Source organism: Oratosquilla oratoria, chromosome 23 (genome assembly GCF_046742065.1).
Source record: "Oratosquilla oratoria isolate Oo_2021 chromosome 23, ASM4674206v1, whole genome shotgun sequence".
Classification (NCBI taxonomy): domain Eukaryota; kingdom Metazoa; phylum Arthropoda; class Malacostraca; order Stomatopoda; family Squillidae; genus Oratosquilla; species Oratosquilla oratoria.
In genome coordinates, this window is record NC_134799.1 from 16,614,760 (window position 1) to 16,636,367 (window position 21,608).

At 39.9% G+C, this 21,608-nt stretch overlaps 1 protein-coding gene across 1 annotated transcript in view; it reads left to right on the top strand.

Annotated features, from left to right (window-relative positions):
• Ptp10D (Protein tyrosine phosphatase 10D) overlaps positions 1-11,806 on the top strand; it is a 134,995-nt gene extending 123,189 nt beyond the window's left edge. The window contains exons 20-30 of the mRNA XM_076206772.1: positions 71-187; positions 828-990; positions 1,138-1,355; positions 2,316-2,511; positions 3,613-3,787; positions 4,011-4,263; positions 5,119-5,247; positions 5,609-5,737; positions 5,948-6,096; positions 6,782-7,017; positions 10,044-11,806. Coding sequence (XP_076062887.1) covers positions 71-187; positions 828-990; positions 1,138-1,355; positions 2,316-2,511; positions 3,613-3,787; positions 4,011-4,263; positions 5,119-5,247; positions 5,609-5,737; positions 5,948-6,096; positions 6,782-7,017; positions 10,044-10,165 — 1,887 coding nt within the window. The 3' untranslated portion in view covers positions 10,166-11,806. The remainder of the gene's footprint in view (positions 1-70; positions 188-827; positions 991-1,137; positions 1,356-2,315; positions 2,512-3,612; positions 3,788-4,010; positions 4,264-5,118; positions 5,248-5,608; positions 5,738-5,947; positions 6,097-6,781; positions 7,018-10,043) is intronic.
• Positions 11,807-21,608: the final 9,802 nt, after the last annotated feature.

A 21,608-nucleotide genomic window follows, 5' to 3' on the forward strand; every position in this document is an offset into this window, starting at 1 on the left:
TTATACTGCTGGTAATGCAGTACAAGTATTACATGATCATGCAAACTAATAGATTTTTTTTAATTAACAGGTTGTTAAGTTCAAGGCTACGGATAAGAAGCCCAGCCAGATTACGTTTAAATGGGCATTGCCACCAAACGAGCAAAATGGAATTCTTGTTGGGTTTACCATCACTTACAGCCTCAAGGTAAGTAAAGAGATACAGAAGGGACAATTGGTAATTATTTGCAAATGTGTCATTTCATTCAAGTTTACAAAGTTTGTCTATGGGAGGGCAGGCGGAGCATCTGGGTGATATCACATCACCTTATCCAGGTTCCAAATCACAGAGCATCTGAGGAGGTCAATGTCATGTCATGTTGACTTGGAGGACCAATCAATCTGTTGCCCGTGTAACCTTGAGGGACTGTTGGGCGGGGCCCAAGATTTCTCTTTATCAACTTGAGCTGTGTTTCTTACACTTTTTTCACACATAGAACTGACAACCAGCAACAACTGCTCTCCTCACCCTACCACTCTGAGCCAGTGACATAGAAACAGTCCCACACTCACACAACACAGACAACAGTCCAAAGTTTCTTCCCAGAGAGATCTGTGGGAGGTTCTTAGGGCCATTGCCTACCAATGTGCAGCTACAGTTTATCCACTTAGTGAAACTTGAGGCAACAATAAATTTATTACATTCCAAGAGCTCTAGAAACTGGAGCATCATCTGTACATGCAGAACCTTCAAAATTAAATTTTCTTTTACCCAATACACTATTTTATTTATAAACCCAAGCCAACCTCAATAAAAAAAGAATAACCTTTGGTCTTTTTCTGTGCAGATGAATAATGCAGTCACTCAGCACCAAGAGTTTGGTCCAGAAGAACTTTATGGCACAATCACTGGGCTCATTCCAGGCAAGACGTACCAGTTCCAGATTCAAGCACGTACCAAGGTCGGTTCAGGCCTCGTGCGGTACTGGGAGGAAACCATGCCAATCTGGCGTAAGTACTCAGACAAGGGACAGAAATTGTGGAATACAATATTCTATTCATTCAAGTGGTATACATAAACTCAAAAAAGGAATATCTTTTATTACATGGATTCTAACTGGTTTCTTTTCTTTTTGTGTTTGTGTGTGTGCTCAACAGCTCCCCCACAGCCTAGCTCCCAGGTGTTCCCCACTGAGGTGTCTCATACAGCATCCACAATCAACATCCGCTATCGAAAGAATTACTTCTCTAATGAAAATGGACCCATTGTTGGTTACGCAATTATCGTAGCTGAAGATGTCACCAAGGATGCCTCAGGGCTTGAACTGCTTGTCTGGCGAGATGTGCAGAAATACTCAGTGTGGCCTCCATACCAAGTAAGTCCACGTATACTCACTGATCCTGTGACAGTAAAGGAAAAATAGCTGTGCTCTCTCTTAGGATAGATTTTAACTATTATACCTTTCAAAACTAGTCTTTACTTCTGCATGCAAAATCCAGCATTAAATCTTGTGGGTAGAATGTGTTTAACCACTTCAGTACGACTCAAATTCTCGCATGCAGCATCAGCTGCCATATGTAATTTGCATCACACTACTTGCATAGTAATATATGAAGTCACTGCTGTATTACTCGTTCTGTTTTACTCTGAGTAATAATACAAAAAAAGTGTTGAAATCAGTTCACAGAATCCAGGGGTAATTCGTGTACCCACTCGCTCCTCATGACCCCTACGTAGGCGTCATCATACGGAAGTGGTTAAGTATTGTTCTAGCAGAGTGGCTGGCAACCTGCAGCTCTTTTGAGCCACTTGTGTGGCTCCAGAAGCATCTTACAAAATAATTATTCCATCAAAACAAAGATGGCATACAGCAAATTTGTAAAACATTCCAGGCAAAATTATATATATATTATTATTCATCATCATTTTGGGAGTATAAATGAATTTTACAATATAAGTATAATTAGAGTTGTTTCATAGTAAGGTATATTCTCCCTTTTTTGTATTATGGCTCTGACAGGACAAAATTGTTATCAAACTTTAAAAGATGGCTCTTCTCACTATAAGGGTTGTCAACCACAGTTCTAGCCCTTACCAGATAGTTTTATTCAGCTTTGACGAGTACTCTCTCCTCATTAAAGAAATAAACCAATCTCAGTCAAACCTTGTAACAGATAGAATAAATCTTAACAATTTTCATATTTCTACCAAGAAAAACTACTCTCATCTCTGGAGATAACTTTTAGCCATGAAAGGGCTAAATCATCAGAGAATAAAATACAGAGCATTTGCATATTACATACTTCATACGCACTGACTGTTATTTTTATTTCAGGTGAATGAGATATATTATCCTTTCAATGAAACTAATGTGGTCGACTTCAATATTGGTGATGGCGACAGTTGTTCCCTGAAGATTGGTTATTGTAACGGACCTCTCAAGCCAGGTGTCACCTACAAAGTCAAAATAAGAGCATTCACAGACAGAAATAAGTTTGCAGATACCTATTACAGCCATCCAATAACCACAGGTATTCTTTAAAGTTTAAATGTACATTAATTTCAAATGTTTCTTGATATGTATGTTTGTATACAGTATATTGTTGGTCTTCCTGCGTATACCATATAATTTGTATATGGCCTTTGTTGTGTGTGTGCATTAGCTACCTCTCTTATGAATGAGAAAAGGTATTTTGGTATATGTGTATACATGTGTGAGGGCATGTGTGTGTGTGTATTTACCTACTTTTATCTTATGGGAGGGGGAGCTACACTCATGATGTCCCACTTCTGTATCTCGCCATATCTAATTTGCTCTTAAATTCTTGTATTGTTTATGCACACACCACTGTTTTGTCATGTGTGTGTGTACAAACATACATCAAAAGGCTTTGTTCCCCTTGTAAGATGGTAATCAAGTCAAAACATACACCCACCATTTACGCATCCTACACTGTACCATCTATAGATTGAGATTTGTTTGAATAACAATATAAAGAAATAAAAGGATTATGAAGAGAGTATTAAGGTAAGGGAGTTAGATTAAAGAGAGCAAATGGAGAAAAATCTATTTGATTACTTAGAGTGAAGTGTTTGAGAAATTTGGTTGGTACTACAAGGATGGATAGAGTGAGAAATGTGAAGATGGGACAGATAACAAGGATAGAGAGCTATCAAATAGGGGAGTTCAAAGAGGACTAAGATGGTATGGGTATATAGATAGAATGAATGAGGAAAGAATAGCAAAAAGTTTGTGGAAAGCAGAAATGGATGGAGTTGATGGATGAACCCCAAAAATGAGGTGAATGGATGGGGTAAAAGGGTATTGATGCCGGGAAGAAAGGGTGCAAAAATTAGATATGAATGGTGAGTGGTTGTAAGTGAACAAGGAATGATGAAGAATGAAGTTATGTTCTTCTTTGCTTCATAAATTTTCTTTTTGAGTGGCTGGGGAGGATGGTCACAATATAATGAAGCAGTGGGAATGAACCAGTCCCTGCTGTGAAAGAGCTATGTCTCACTGCATTGCCTTTGATATGAGCAATGTGTGCATTGCCTCAGCCAGTTCCTTTACAAAGACAATTTAGTATATATGTATATACTTATTTCATTAATGTCTACTTTTTCTGCAGATTTCCAGAGTGGCAATGTTGGTCTAGCAGTAGCCATTCCTGTTCTGCTTGTTGTCTTTGCTGTTGTTATGCTGCTTCTGCTGAGGAGGCGCCGGGTTGGACCCTGCGTCAAAAACCCAGCAGACCATGGTATAGATGATGCCTTGTCTATCCCAGAATCCATGATTAATACCAGGTAATATCATTGTGAGATATTTATTTTGTTTGTTTTCATATATTTATTGATTTTATTTTATCTATTTTTTTTTTTTTTTCCCTCAGAGATACACATCACTTCAAGAGATTTTACACTCTATACTTAATTGATATTACAAGTCATTCTGAAGTAGTAATCTCTTATAGAAATGAAATTTTAATTCCACTAATTGATATTTATTTGGGCTCATCTCCTTCCCTAGTCGACCAGTGAAGATGAGAGACTTTGCTGAGCACTACAGGATGATGTCAGCAGATTCAGACTTCCGATTTTCTGAAGAGTATGAAGAGCTTAAAAATGTTGGAAGAGAGCAGCCATGTATCGCTGCTGACTTACCTGTCAACCGTCCAAAGAACCGATTCACAAATATTTTACCTTATGACCACTCACGTGTCAAGCTACTTCCTACGGATGATGAAGAAGGCTCTGACTATATCAACGCTAACTATGTACCAGTAAGTCCCAGTTCTGACATGGTTTTTGTATACATATATCTGTATATACTGTCAGTACTCACTGAATACTTTTTGGGTATCTCCCCTTGTAAGGGGGAAAAAACCTTTGGTATATGTATGTATGTATATACTCACTGAGCATGACTTTGTCGAGTACAGTACATTAGCACACTTGCATACACTTGCAGGACAATTGCCAGGTACTCTGGGTGAATGTAATCTCTCCCATTTTTACCCATTTGTTCTCTTGTTCACCAAGCACGAAAATTGTTATGCATGACATGCTCAAGAACCAAATTCACATTTGGCAAGAATTGACAGCATACTAAAGCCCCTTTCCCCTTGTCAAGGGGATGGCCAAGTCAAAGCACACATATACATACATACATACACATCCCTTATTCTCCATCCATCCTCTTCTTATGTTTATTCCTCACAGTCATGCCACAGCATTCTTGCTTTCTCTATTGTTATTCTTTTCTTATCCAATCACTATTTCATTATTTTACATATTTTCTGTCATCCTTGTCATCTCTTTTATACCATCCTCACTCTGCCATTCTTGTTGCATTCCCTCTATGTGTCCATTCTGTCTTATGAAGACACAAGTATCTTTTCCTCTAATCAGTTCATAGAACTGATCACAAATATTATCTGAATAGGAGAGGGGATATACTACCAGAACTGCCTCATACACATGCTCAGCATAATTTTTTATTACAGCTTCTTATGTATAATTGTGAGCCAATCTAGTGGCTGTTGCCAGTTCTCTGTGAGCCATGGGTCTTCTATGAGAGAAACCATGGGCAAGAGATTGACTGATTGATATGTATAATATCCCCATGCATTTTCCAGGGATACAACTCTCCACGGGAATTCATTGTCACCCAAGGAGCCTTGCCATCAACCACAGATGACTTCTGGAGAATGTGCTGGGAGAGTAGTTCAAGAGCTATTGTCATGCTAACCAGGTGTATGGAAAAGGTTAGCCCAAACATATTCTGAATTGAATAATTGACTTATTTTATATATGTGTATATATATATATATATATATATAAGTTGAACCAAGGGCATGGTTCATTAAATTCCAAGTTACAAAATCCTCTGTAAGGGGCACCGTCCTAGCCTCTCGATAGGGGGGAGTATGTGGCATTAAACCATATCACCATCATCATATTTAGTCTGAGAAAAATTACAGTACTCTTAACTCTTTCCTTACTAAAGAGGGGCCAAAGAAATTATTAAGATAGCCTTGCAAATCAGAGTAAAAAGAAAAGTATCTGTAGATATGGAAGAAGCTTGTATATTGAAGTGGAAGTCTTGAAATTATTTTCAACTTTCAGGGTCGTGAGAAGTGTAACCATTACTGGCCATATGACACTCAGCCAGTGTATTATGGTGACATACAAGTGACCATCCTCAACGAAAGCAGATTTCCTGACTGGAACATATCTGAATTCAGAATGTGCAAGGTAGGCTTCTTTATTACATACATGTTTACATACTGGCATGGATGTTCCAGATTTTACTATTATTACTCCATACTAACACATTTTTGTTTCTCGCTTCACTGCGTTTATGAATACTACAATTTCATTGTTGAATAAAGTGCTAGAGAATAAGTGGTATAGATATTTGAAAAACTAAAACAAGAGGTAAAGAAAAATTTTGTTTACCCATAGGGAGGACTTTATCGCTCGATATTGCACTTCCACTTCACCACGTGGCCAGACTTTGGAGTTCCTGATCCCCCACAGACTTTAGTGAGGTTTGTGCGGGCCTTCCGAGAAAGGGTCATTCCTGACCAGAAACCTATTGTAGTTCATTGCAGGTGAGTATTTCCTTTGTTTTACTGACTCTCACAATATACAACAACAGCACAGTGCATGCCCAACCCCTGATATCCATTCCTCTGAATCCGCTCTCTCCCCAAAGAGGATAGAGTCTACCTGGCCAAGCTGAGGTGCAGCCACCATCCCACCCTTCTAAATTACCAAAGGTGGCTGGATGACTGCATCGCAGATAACTATCCATGATATAACACTTTACCCCATATTAAACAACACATTATGGGAAACTACATTGTATATGTATGTACATTGTGTATGTATGGTATATGTATGCATTGTACACAATTAGGCATGCCAACAACATATATACTCTGGAAGGGATTTGTGGGAAAATCCCATTCCAGCCATGGCAGTCCTCAGGGAGACTGAACTGTCTGGCCAGACAGTCTAGGGAACAACAACATAAACAAATCCCTTAGGAGTATATATGTTGTTGGCAACACAACATACACTCTATAAAGGAATTGTGGGAAAACCCAGTTTCGGCTGTGGCATTCCTTGGGGAGACAGGACTGCTCGGACAGACAGTCTAGGGAACGACAACAACATAAACATTGTCCACCTGGATAGAAGCACTGGTAAACTACAACCCATAACAACAACAATTATTTTCATATGTTCAAAATTCAAACAGATGATTCAAAACCCATCATCCTTTCTTTCCAGTGCTGGAGTCGGTAGATCAGGAACCTTTATAGCGCTGGATAGGATTCTCCATAGCATACGCACAATTGACCAGGTTGATATCTATGGAATTGTATATGAAATGAGAAAAGAGAGAGTATGGATGGTACAAACAGAACAGCAGTACATATGTATCCACCAGTGCCTTCTAGCTGTACTAGAAGGCAGAGAAAACGACCATCAGTCATCTCAGATACACGACAATCAGGGATTCGAAGGTATGTAGAAATGAGTGTCATTAAATTCTTTCTTTTGTGATGAACAAAATTCATGTTTCTTCTTTATTATCAGTTTTTAAGATAGATGTGGGTGGGTGGGGGATGGGGGGTTGAGGGAGTATGTGTGAGAAATAAATTGATGGAGCCTAAAGGGATTTCTCCCTGTCTTCTTCTTTTCTGCATGAGGGGATGAAGAGAGGGGTCACTGATTTAATGAAGTGGCCTTGCTGTGGATGTGCTGTGTCTTGCGACACTGCTTCTGACCCAGGGCAGTGGGCAAGAGTGCGGGGATGACCCATCATCCAGGAGGTGCCAAGATAAGAGGGAGGGAAGAGGGTGGATGGGAGTGGAGCATGTTGGGGATGGAATGGGTGGGAGTGTTTTTTGATGACCTCCCTTATAAGGGGGAAAAAGCCTTTGGTATATGTATGTATGTAAGATAGATGTACTTGCATATACAGGAGAACAAGTAATACATACATACGTACATATACCAAAGGTTTTTACCCCCTTATAAGGGAGGTAGCCAAAAACAAAGGCATAAAAACCACTCCCACCCATTTCATCCCTATCACACTCCACTCCCCTCCAACCTCTTCCCTCCCTCTTATCTTGGCACTTCCTGGATGACGGGTCATCCCTGCATTTTGTCCACTACCCTGGGTCAGAAGCAGTGTCGCAAGACACAGCACATCCACAGCAAGGCCACTTCATTAAATCGGCAACCCCCCTCTCCATCCCCTCATGCAGAAAAGGAGAAGACGGGGAGAAATCCCTTCATGCTGCATCAAATTTTTCTCATACATACTCCTATTATGCCTTTTCCTTTTTAGCTACCTCCCTTGTAAGGGGGAAAAAGCCTTGGTATATGTATGTATGTATGTACTCCTTCTATCTATATACCAAGGGTTTCCTCCCCCTTATAAGGGAGGTAGCCAAAAATCAAGGCTCACACCCACTCTCACCCATTCCATTGCCATTCCACCACCCTTGTTTCCCTCTTTATCTTGCCTCCTTGTGGATGAAGAGTCATCCCTGTCTCCTGATAAGAAATAAATAACTAAATGAAATAATGAATAGATAGCACCCTTGGTTCTGATTATTTCTGCACTGCTCAGTGATAGGTGACACAGTTACATGATGAAATTAGTAATCTCTCTCTCTCTTTCTTTTTCATGCAACATTCTTTAGGAAGTGTGTAATTACTCAAAAAAAAAATCTTGATTGCTTTCAACTTCTACTGTATCTTATTTCTGTTACTCTATAAAAAATCCTCTCCTTTACTATTCTTATCCCTTGCCTTTTTATTCTGTTTTTATTTATTTATTTATTTTTTTATTATCTAATTATTCTACAATTGACCGTGTTATGGTGCAAAGTTTCCTATTGACATATTTTGCCATTTCAGTTCATTGAGGTTGCATAGATATGTATTGAGATGGTTGTGAGGAGAGGGAAGAAGGAAGAGAGAGGATGGTATATGAAAAATAGAAATCTAAAGACATTTTTTATCATAAGCTCATGTAAGCTTAGTCAGTCAGTCAGTCCATTCTCTCTCTTGTCGGAAACCCACATCTCCCAAGTAACCAACAGTGGCCACCTGATTGTTCCATAAGTAACTCATGGAAGAGACGTTGTGTTATTGTCTGGGTAAAGCTAGAGTAGGATGTGTCCTGTGTCTTCTGTGTGGTGATTGCATATGGGGTATTTTGATTCTGTAGTCAGGCTTTTTCTCAAAACCATTTGGTATCCACACCTCCAGACTGACCCCAAGATCTCTGTCTCTCTATATATACTTCAACTGTATTTCCTCTACCTATTGAGATAAAGACCTGAGAACTGGCATCTGCTCTGCTCCTTCTACTATTGTAAACTAGTGACATAGAAACAGTCACTGATACAGTACAGACACAGTAACATTTCTTCCCAGAGAGATCTATGGGAGGTCCTGGGGATCACTGCCGCTCACTGTGGGTTCCCATTCAGTGAAATTGTACACAACAGTTATTATTATTACTATTATTTTATTTATTTATTTATTTATTTTTTAATGATATGAAATAATAGTAATAATGATAACTGTTGGTATGTATTATTCTATTTTTTTTTTTTTCTATTTATAGATAAATAAATTTTGTTTTATTTTACTGTCCTTTATTTCATTTTATTTTATTTTGTTGTTGTCATTATTTTTTTCTTCCTTCAACCTGAAGGACAGTCCTTGGCCAGAACAAGATAGTTTGGTAGACCCCACCCAGGCCAAGCTGACACCTTTCTTCTCCACAAGAGAATCATGTGGTACTTAAGTGTAGCACTTAACCATGGGGTCAATATTTATTCATTTATTAGTTGTTTTATAACTTGAACATCTATGAACATGAGCACCAGGAAGGTTTTATGATCATTTTTCTTGTGTGAAAGTTGGCACAAAACTAGGAAAATGTTTCTCTCAGGTCAAAATGGGTCAGTGTGCAATAACCTGGCACTCTTCAAGAACGAGTACAAACGCTAGAGGTTCGTCCAGCCTCATCTTGGTACTCAGCAAAGGCAGCCCTACATGGAGCAGGGGCACTCTGTGCCCACGGTAGGGCGGACTGACGTTTCCGCTTATTTTGATGCATAACTGACGCGTTTAACTGCATAAGTTTGCCAAGTCCTTTGCATCCCTCTCTTTGATTTCTTTTGCGTGCTGCACCATAGCTAAGTAATTCGCATGGAAAATGTTGCCATTTAGTTTTGTAGAGTGGTCACAGTTTTACTGGTAGTGCATGTCTGACCGTCACCCTACTAAGTGCCACTACAATTGACCCTAGTGCAGGTATTAAACGGTCGCGTGGTCAAGTGACACAAGACCGAGCCAGACTGGACAGGCATTGGCTTGGTAGGTTAGGCACGAAATGAATAATGTTTGATGATTAATGATCTGAGATTCTACTCTGGATGTGAATAAACCATTACCTTGGTTCTTTGTTTATGTGTTTACAAAATGGTGGAGTATTTCATGTATATTTCTTTCTTTATTACAGATGACGAGGGCATCGTAGAATCTGGCATGTGTGAGGACTCATATCGCCTACAGACGATACGTGGCTTTGATGAGGAAATGGTCCACCCACACCGTGTCCCTTCACAGAACTGTTTGATGTAGTACAGTGCACCTGAATAGCTCAGGGTTCAGTCAGTAGTGTAGCCTGTGGTACAAAGAAGTGCTGTAGCTCATGCCTTATTATCCGAGGCGGCAGGTCGTCAATATCAAAAGAACTATATAGCCATGACTTATGCTGTAGGTGGAAGCTATGGACCACAAAGATACTGAGCATAGTTACTGTTTCTGGTGTTGAATAAACCAACCACCATACTGCAGTGCCATGGCCAAACCTATTAGAACTCCTTATCTATTTCTGTGTGATATGGAGTGAATTCAGAGATCTGATACCATGTAGACATTTACGTTATGCTAGGTACTGTACCACATAAGTATGTGGTATTTGTGATGTTTATGAATTTGTAATTATTTATGAAATTTACCTGGGTATGACTGTGCATCAAGTATGATGATACCACATAATGCTGGGCCATACTATGTGCCATGAGGGAAGGCGGGCCATTCCTCATGGCAACTTCATCACATAATTTTACTGTAATTGAGTGTCACTGTGGACCCATGCATTAGTGAATCTAGCTGCACTGTACATGTTAAAAATTCAACAGTTAGATTTCTCATAGCCATGACAACAGGTGTAAACAACGCTCAGTAAGTCAAGAATATGGAGAATTGCTGCAGAAATAGAAGCATCCTTAGATCCTGTTTGGCTATACAAACTTTTTACAGGTCACAGCATCATACAAACAGTTGCACAAGTCATTAAGTCATTTTATCAATTGCAGGACTCACACTTGTGCAAACAGTTGGGTTCAAGGATATGTTGAGCTCAGAAGTGGCTTCAACACCACATTACTCTGTCAGGTTTTGACTGTCGACATTCTGTATGTGTGTTTGTGCACATGCAGATGTGTCAAACTATATGAACAGTATAAATGTGCTTTATTTGTTGCCTGTGTACATTAATTATTTTATACTTTCTGTGATGATTGTACTGAATGAGTATTCCTGTTTTCTTCCATATGATGTCTGTATATTTTCTACTCAGTACGGCCATTAGTATTCTCAGTCAAATGCCTATTTTTATACATTGACTTAGTTTTCCTCTCAACGTCCAACTGTTCTCGAGGCCACTCCTTATCGTCTTTCTTTGATTAGTAATGATGAAGGAGGAGATCACTTTGAAGTGCCTCAGTTCTGATCATGTGGGGTAAACCCAAATTGCGATTGCTGCCACAGCATAATCATTCCAAGCTCAGGGCATCACTTTGCTACCAGGAGTACCTCCTTCCAGGGAGGGGGACCAGCAAAGTGAAGCTCAACAATAGTTCCTTGAAGTACTTATCTCCAAGTTCTCTGCTCGTCAGCAGGGATGATGATGATAGGTAGCCTCAGGCAAGTCATGCCAGAGGCTAGGAACATGAAGAAGGGACCACATTATGGCAGGTTTCATCGTTTTAACAACCTCATTTACACTTTTTCACATAACATTAATATTATATTTTATCAAAACCTATCTCAAGTTAAATGTAAATAAGATCCATGATTTTGGTAGTGTGACTTCATGTAAATAGATGTCATGCTATTTTTTATTGAAAGAGGTATATTCAGAAGAGATGGTTGTTATTAACTTTAGTTTAGCTTATTTCTAACTATGTGTCTGTAAAATAAACATTGAAAATATTTTACGGAGATGTATTCATTTATTCTCTACCTTTTGTCCATTGTTGTAACAGAATTATCTAAGTCGTTCTTTTTGGTGAGCTGTATGGAATTCTGTAACTAACTGGAAAAACACAGCCTCTTGATGGTTGGTAACAGTCCTCATGCCTTCTCATAGATCTCACAAGAAAATACTTGATTGTTGTTTGTGTTGTATTAGTTTGGGATTGTTTCTATATCAAAGATTTATAGTATTAGGAGGAGGAGAAGAGTCACTGGCTGACAGCTCTTCTTGTGTGAAAAGGTGGAGGGAAGCTATTATACATAAATACATACTAATTCTTTTAGGAATGTCCCCTGTGGGGCTACAAGGAGAAGGATGCCTAGTCCCAATCCCCGTCCCTTTCTTCTCGCCTCTTACGATCCAAGTGGTATTACTTGGTGGCAGTATTCAGAGAAATTATACAGGATAGTAACAAGGGGTTGGGGGACAGCATAACGGAGGGACAGTCGTAGTATAAAAGTGTCATCATTTCTCTATGGACAGAGTTTTCCTCTATCACAGCCAAAATGATGTGTGGCTCTGGTCCGTAGGGGCGCCCCATATATACCCTAAAGTATCAACTGCATGCTACTTTGCCACAATAACATGCAGCCAATAGCCCAGACGGGAATGTATGCTAAGAGGAGACTATATAAAGGAGTGATTGTGCCAACAGCACTGTATGGGGCAGAAACGTGGAACATAAGAGAGGAAGAGAGGGGTTTGAATGTGTTTGAGATGAGGTGTCTGAGAAGTATGATGGGGGTTAATAGCCTGGATAGAGTGAGAAATGAGGAGGTGAGGAGGAGAACGGGTGGAAAGGGAGCTGGGAGATAGGGTTAATGAAAGAGTATTAGGATGGTTTGGACACATGGAAGAATGAGTGAAGACAGACTAGTAAAAGAGGTATGGAAGGTAGATGTGGAGGGAGTGAACAGGAAGGGACGTCCTAGGATGAGGTGGATGGATGGGGTGAAGGGGGCTTTGGGGAAGAGGGGAATGTTTGTTGAGAAAGGACGGGAGAGGACAGAAGACAGGTGGATGGAGAATGGTTGTATATGGATGATGTTGTGATGCATGAGGTGGAATGGGTGGGGGGATGGGGGGGTGAGGTAGTATGTGTGAGCAAATTTTGACGCAGCCCGAAGGGATTTCTCCCCGTCTTCTCCTTTATGCATGGGGGGTCGCCAATTTAATGAAGCGGCCTTACTGTGGATGTGCTGTGTCTTACAACACTGCTTCTGACCCAGGGCAGTGGACAAGGTGCAGGGATGACCCGTCATCCAGGAGGTGCTAAGATGAGAGGGAGGGTGGAGGGGTGTGGAGTGTATTCAGGGATGGAATGAGTGGGAATGATTTTATGCCTTTTCCTTTTTGGCTACCTCCCTTGTAAGGGGGAAAAAGCCTTGGTATATGTATGTACATACTAATGGACCTTTTCCCCCTTAGAAGAGGATGGCCAGATCAGAGCATACATCCTATCCCACATGTGTCCCATACCCATCAAAACTCATCCATTACCACTTCCATCTTAGCACCATCTAGATGAAAGGTCATCTCTATCCCCTGTCATAATACTTGAGTCAAAGGCAATGCAGCTAGACACAGTACCTTTACAGCTAGGCCCAACACCTAGAGCTAGTTTACCCCAATGGCTTCAGCATATGGTAAACTCCACCATCCTCTTCATCCAAACAAAAAGATATGCAAATCAGTCATGTTATTCCTTCATCACTTCATAATATCTCTCCAATCACTTCTATCTTTTGCACTCACTCTCCCTTGCTCAACAGACATTCCTCTTGCATCCAATGCTCCCCTTGGTCTTCCTTTCAAGTTTACTCCATTCACTTCTGCTTTCCACATTTTTTATGTCTTTCTTCACTCATTCTTTTCATAAACCCAAACTACCTCCGCACTCTTATATCTACCTTATCTTACAACTCAAATATACCATAGATAAAGTTGATAAAGAGATATTGGGCTAGGTCTGGAGAGAGAGTGTCAGCCCCCTGAGTCTGCATTTTTAGATGGAAGTCAGGGTATCATTGGACTCTGAAGACAGGCACCAAGGAGATGATTCTTTCTGATGTCCATCTTACAGGACCTGTTATTGGTCTCAGATGAATGAGAGAAATTGTGAAAAGGTGAAGCTATGACAGGGCCTAAATGGGTGTTTTTATCTGCTCTATAGATGTGTGGATGGGGAAGGGATAACTATATGGTAAAGTTCGTCAGTCTATTCTATCTGTTGCCCCAGATCTCTCTTGCAGGAGAGACCCACAGACCCCAGGAAAGGGGTGACAACAAATGACCAATTTACCCCTATAAGTCATTCGGTAAAGAGTAATAAGACAGAAATATGAGGGATATTTATCAAAAACATGCGTTTTGGGCTTTCATGAAATTGGAAAGAATATATGGTAACGGTGTTAGAGAAACTTTGTAGAATATGTTACAAATATATGGAAGAGTGGTACGTGTTTAAAGCAATCAAAATTTTTTGCATAAGAAGAGCTTGTGGTAAGGTTAGGAATGGAGATAATGTGCAGTTTGAGGTGTGTGATGTGGCTGTTCAAGGTAAGTGTGAGTAGGGTAGTAAGAGAGGTTAGTGTGAAAGTGCTGGGCAGAGATTAGATTAAAGTTGGTGAGTGAAAGTGGAAGGACATAGGAAGTGAACCAGTTAGGGCCAGATTCATCAGTAGGCATAGTTGGCCAGTGTCCTAATGCCCATTGCAACTAATTTATAATGGAAGAATGGTAAAAAAATAATTAAATTAGACATTGTATTAAAGTGCAATGAGCATTTTTTCAGCCAAAAGTAAACATGCTCTATTAGAAAAATATATATATATATGATACTGAAACATGCCATATTTCTATAAATTTGGGGACCCATTGATGAGTTTGGACTAGGGCCCACAAATCAGTAAATCCAGCCCAGGAATCTGTTGATGTTTGCAAGTAACATTTTGCATATGGCTGGTTCTAAGAAGGGTCTAAAGCAGTTGGTGACTGAATTTGAAAAACCAACAGTTCTGTACGGATGTGAGACATGGACACTGATAAAAGAAAGGGAAAAGAGACTGGAAGTTTTTTAAAACAATATCCCGAGAAGAATCCTCAGCCCAGTATATGATGAGGAAGAAGGGAAATGGAGACAAAGACATAACAGGGAAATTAGAGATCAGACCAGACAACTGTACATTCAGGATGAAGTATGGGGAAGAAGAGCAAGGTGGGCTGGATACTGCATCTGAATGGAGGCAGACAGACTACCAAGGAAGGTGATGGAAGGAGGAGTAGAGGGCAGATGACCATTAGGGAGACCCAGGTATAGATGGATGGATGGAATAAAGGACATGGAGAGGGTGGCACCAAGAGAGGACTGGAAAGAATTGGCAGAGGATAGAACCATCTGGAGAGGCATAGTGAAAGCGGTGAATGACCGTCAAGCCTGACAACCATCAGAGTAAGTATGTGAGAGAGGAGGGTTACTTGTGAATATAAGTAAAAGTAGGAGTGATGAGATGTACAAAGTGATGATGGTGGCAGGAAGAATGTGAGTATGAAGAGTGAAAGACTTCAGGACTTGGAAAGTTTTAAAGCAATTGGGGGTCACATGGTGAATGGAAAAGTAGGTGTGGATGTGAAATATGGATTAAGAAAATAAATGTTTGGATGGACTGAGGGGTATTATGAGAGATAGATATTTGAAAATAAATGAAAAGAGAAGATTCAGTGAAGGGGTTATTGTACCCATGGTATTGTATGGAACAGAAAATTGGAATATAAAGGAGGCAAAAAGTAAGAAATATTTTTTTGAGCTGAAATGTTTGAGAAATATGATAGCTGTCACAAGACTGGGTAGAATGAGGAATGTGGAGGTGAGGTGGAGAGTAAGAATGGAAAGAGAACTGTCAAATAAGGTAGATCAGAGCAAGCTGAGGTACTTTGGGCATGTGGAGAAAATTAATGAGAAAAGACACAAAAAGCATGGAAAGTGGGAGTGGATACATAAGAACATAAGAATGAAGGAGACTGCAAGAGACCATGAGGCCTACACTAGACAGTTCCATGTCCATTACCACCTGTCATCCCCATCCATAAAGTTCACTGCTTCTAAGCACACTAACAAACTACACATTGCACTACAGAACAGATTTACAGACCTATTACAAGCACCCCTAGAGGCCCGTGACGCTATCCTACAAGACATGTACTGGCTACAGAGGAGCCTGAGGAAGTCCCTCTACATCGATTCACATCGTGAGGAGGAGCAACTGATGGCTTCGCTCTCTGGCGCCTGTGCGACCGACCCTTCCAAGTTCTGGAGGGTCATCAAACAACAGCTGGAGGAGTGCTCTGTGCCTCCAACTAAGGTCACCAACCATCTAAACCACTCTGCACACTCCCCCCAACACCAAGCTGACCTTCTGGCATCAGCATGGAGTGAGGTCTTTAAGCCCCATCCTGTACAAGGACCACATTGCTTTAGCACCTTGCACATTGTTAATTATTTCATGAATAGCTGTAGTGACCTCATTCCCAACTAGACTGTTGATCTCTCTCAGTTAGATGAACATGATCCTCTAATCTGCCCCATCGTTTTGGAGGAGGTAAAGGGGGTTGTCTCGGCTTTAAAATTCAAATCCTCTGGCCCTTCAGGCATCGATGCACACCTACTCAAACGTATGCCAGACAACATAATCTCACACATGACGACACTATATAATAGCTCACTAACTTCTGGGTACTTCCCACAACTTTTCAAGGCCTTCCATACCATTCTCATTCCCAAACCCCAGAAACCCGTCTCCGCCCCCCTTTCATACCGGCCGATCTCCCTTCTGGAGTACTTTGGTAAGGTGTTTGAGCACGCCGGACCGGGTACCTGGAGACGGAGAATGTGCTGAGGGACTGCTAGTTCCATGGTCACTCAATGGGTTCAAAGACCGCCAGACGGTCGCCCTGATAAGGCCATTTTGGTTTGTAAGGATGTGGAGAAGGTATTCGATACTGTCTGGCGTGAAGGCCTTAAGTACAAATTGTACCGTTCACAAGGTTGCTTTGCAACTACCTGGACGACAGGACAATAAGAATAAAGTGGCGGGGCTGTCTGTCCTAACCTTTTGTGCCGAAGGCTGCAGTACCGCAAGGGTCAGTCCTTGCCCCCACTCTGTACAATCTATATAAGAATGACTTGCTAGAGCCGGCTTATCCACGCAACCGAGCTCTTACTCTTTCGTATGCGGACGACACTAATCACATTAGCAGACACAAAACGCTGCAGGGAGCGTTACACGTAATGCAAAACATCCTAGACGGGGCCCACGCGTGGGAGTAACAATGGCGCATTAAGACCAGCGCGTCGAAATGCAAAGCTGTATACTTCTGCTGCAAGCGAACGAACAGAACAATCACGAACACTCCTCTTAAAATAAATAACACAAACGTCCCAGTAAGAGACCATGCCTGTGTGCTGGGTAGCACACTGGATAGTGGCCTTACCTGGACCCCACACTTCCGCAGATAGGGAGCGAAGGCTAAGGCTGTGCTGGGAAGGCTAGAACGCTACAAAACTGCAACCTTGTGCACCAAACGTCGATTGTACCTAGCCCTTGTCAGACCGATTCTGTGCCAGTTCCCGGGACTAAGCCAGCTGATATGTCCCAATAACAAATACGACCATCAGAGGGTTCAGAATGTCGCTGTCAAGCTCATCACGGGTTCACGTTAGAGTGACTTCAGAACCGGTGAGTCCCTACACCGAGTTTCCAATAGCCGTCCACTCGACAAACACAAACTTTACATGAGACACCTAGAAAAACTACACGACAGACACAAACACCTAATACAGCACATCACACCAAGATCGCACCGTACAGACTATTTGTCAGCTGCGCCTCTCCCACGTGCGGTGTAGCCTACACGAAATCGTGTATAGCCGCGCATATCAATAATATATCCCTTCACCAGCTTTGACTCGTAATACTAACAATAATAATTAATCATAACAATAGTAATGATGATGGTGATAATGATAATAATGATAGTAATAATGATATAATAATAATAATAATAATAATAATAATAATAAGAAGAAGAAGAAGAAGAAGAAGAAGAAGAAGAAGAATAGTAATAATAATAATAATAATAATAATAATAATAATAATAATAATAATAATAATAATAATAATAATAATAATAATAATAATAATAATAATGGTAACAATAATGATAATAAGAATAATAATTATAATAATTATAATAATAATAATAATAATAATAATTACAAACAAAGGATTACAAAGGCGGAGCATGCCGACAGGAGACCTTTTGGTCCATATCTAGGTCGGATGCGAAAAAAAATCATAATGATAATAAAATAATAAATAAAAACTATAATAATGTAAATAACAAATAAAATACATGAATAAATGCATAGGTATAGTTAAATAATAAACAAACAGGTAAATAGTAAATAATAATAAATTGACATATAACTAATAATAAATGAAAATCAGACAGACAAACGATAACAAAACAAAAACAAATAATGTAAAATAAATTATAATCATTACAGCATCTTCCTTAGGTGTTTATCTAATAATAATAATAATAATAATAATAATAATAATAATAATAATAATAATAATAATAATAATAATAATAATAATAATAATAATAATAATAATAATAATAATAATAATGTATATCGCCCACTCATTGTCAAGCTGTAAGTACTCACGCTTGGAGGCAGCAACCCTTTATGCGTAGAACACACCCAAGCCTATCGCAAACAAAAATAATACAACTAGGCCTACATGCGCAAACATCAACATAATTTTTTTTCGTCTACTGAGATTATTTTCATTTCTAACTTTCTCTCCTATTACATCTTCTCATTTCAGTTTACCTACCACTAAAATAATTTCCAATTTCTCTGTCTTTCCCTATGACTAAACCTCCTACTCATTTTGTAACTTTGTTGGATGAAGATAAGAAGAATAGATATCCCTACGTAACCTCACGGTTACACGTATTAATCCCAGCCTCTAACCCCAAATCGCCCACTCCTCCAACGCCACGGCACCATAAAATAAATATCCCTAATCGCCTGGTTGCAGAAGCCCTCTTTTATATACAACTATCTTTTCATTTTCATACAGACATTTCTTCCCCTCCTGCAACTATCGATCCCGCGCGAGCGGGTGGTCTGTCCTATACTCGTTGCATTGAGAAATGGCCGTTAGGGAGGAGCACTGGGAGTCCCCCTGTGTGCCACATATAAATATTTTATAATCTTATTTTATTTTATAATTTTATTTTATATTTTTATAATGTTGCCACATATAATTATATTATAATTTTTGTCACACACCACCACTGATGTAAAAATCAAAGCAATGTTTTCTATACATAGGTTTCGTTTCCTCGAGTCATAGACATAGCATATGAGCAAGAGAGAGCGACGGTGCCGCTACATCTATTCTCTGGCCCCGCCCCCCTCACACTGCATTCAGTGTGAGCCGTGCGGGCCGTGTTATCTGTGGAGATGTGGCATCACCGGGAAATCTCCTAACCCCGCCTTAGCGGTCACTTCTTGTTGCGCTGACTAGAGCTAGTCCACAGTTGACTCCCGTGCACGACAACTCCAAGCAGCAGTTCTCTCCAGCAAGTCGCCTCGGACGCAGTCCTCTCCAGCAAGTCTCCTCGGACGCAGCCCTCTCCAGCAAGTAACGTCTCCAAGCTTCAAACGCCCCTTAGCACCAGCCCACGACACTTGAAGAGGCCCTCACTCCGGACCTTCCCTCTACGAGCCCTCGTTTGTGACCTCCGAGCCTAACATTCATTAAATCTTGTGTACCTTAGTGTTATTGTGAGTTTCATTTCCCTGGCTTGTCCGAACCAAACCACAACAACGGTACTGTCCAGACTTTCCGCTACACATGAGTAATATATAGGGAAACTGTTATGTTTTATTCTCTTAATCGATCTTATTCATCTATCTAGATGTAATTGTTTATTAATTTAATTATTTATTCGTTCATTTATCTACTTATTTGTGTCCGAGTGCGTGCCAATGAGATATATATAAAATATCCGTTTGGCAGTGTATGTGTGTATATTTACTAAAAGTTCTGTTATACGAATATACCCAGCGTTTTGTCAAAAAAGCCTTCCTGGCGTAAAAAGGGAGACTAGAAAGACCTTAGTAACTATCGACCGATTAGCTTGTTACCATATACATATATATATAAATATATATATATATATATATATATATATATATATATATATATATATATATGAGTGGAAGGGTGGTGAGTTAAACACAAAGAACAGTTGGAGTTTTATTCACTGACGTTTCGTCCTTACCAGGACATTCTCAAAGTACATACAGTTTCAGAAAATTAACAGCTTATATAATCCATCCTTGCCGTGTTCCCCTCCTTCTATACTCTCATCCGTCCTCTACCCGACTCCGACTATGTCACTTCTCCCTCCGTTCTCAATTGTCCTTTTTACCTCCTTGACAATCAGAGTACTTACCGCTCCTGCTAATTTTATAAACCCTTCCCTATGGTTGATGCAGGGGTGGGAAGTAATGTAGGCTGCCTCCACGTCAGTGAATAAAACTCCAACTGTTCTGTGTTTAGCTCACCACCCTTCCACTCATTTGTCTTACACACTTCAATATATATACATATATAAATATATATATACATATATAAATATATATATACATATATAAATATATATATATATAAATATATATATATATAAAGTATTCTCCAGGATCCTTACAGACAAAGTAAAGTTTTAGATGGAAATCAACCAAGAGAACAGGCAGACTTTAGAAGCGGATACTCGACTATAGACCATTTATAGACGATGAATCAACTTTTGTAGATTACAAGAAGGCCTTTGACTCTGTAGAACAAATAACGATACTAAACTCGCTATGCAAGCAAGGTGCAAACGAATACATCGCAAGGATTTTAGAAAACATATGCAAAAAGCACCGCTGTAATTCGTCTACACACAGAAAATATAAAGATCGAGAAAGAAGTACGGCAAGACAATACAGTTTCACTCAAATTATTTACTGGTTGCTTAGAAGATATTTTCAGGAGGTTGAGTTGAGAAGAGAAAGGTTTGAAGATTAGTAGCGAATATTTTAATAACCCAAGATTTGCGGATGACATTATTCTTATTTCAGGAGCAGAAGACTTGCAAAAGACGCTGAGTGATCTCAAAGTAGGTTTGAACATGAATTAGAGTAAAACCAAAGTAATATTTAACACGAAAGTTGAAAGTAAAAAGATTATAATCGATGGTGACAGTCTTAAAATTAAAGAGTATAATTATCTAGGCCAGATAGTGAAAATGACCAAAGATCATGATAATGAAATAAAAAGACGTATTACAATTGGTTGGAAAGTGTTTGGTAAGTATAAGAAGGTCATGAGAGGATCTCTACCCTTATGTCTGAAATGCATGCGACTTGGAAACTGACAAAGGCAATGGAAATAAAGCTAAGGACTGCACAGAGGAGAACGGAGAGACCAAAAGTGGGAATAGCACTGAGACACCGAAAAAGAGCAAGTTAGGTGGAAGAGCAGACTGGAGTGAACGATAATGTGGAAGCGCTAAAAGAGAAGTGGAGTTGGGCAGGTAAGTTGGCGCGAACGAATGATGAGCGATGGAGCAAGTGTGTAGTGGACGCCGCGAGATGGTAAGCGTGCATGAGGAAGATCAGACAGATGTGATAGAGAA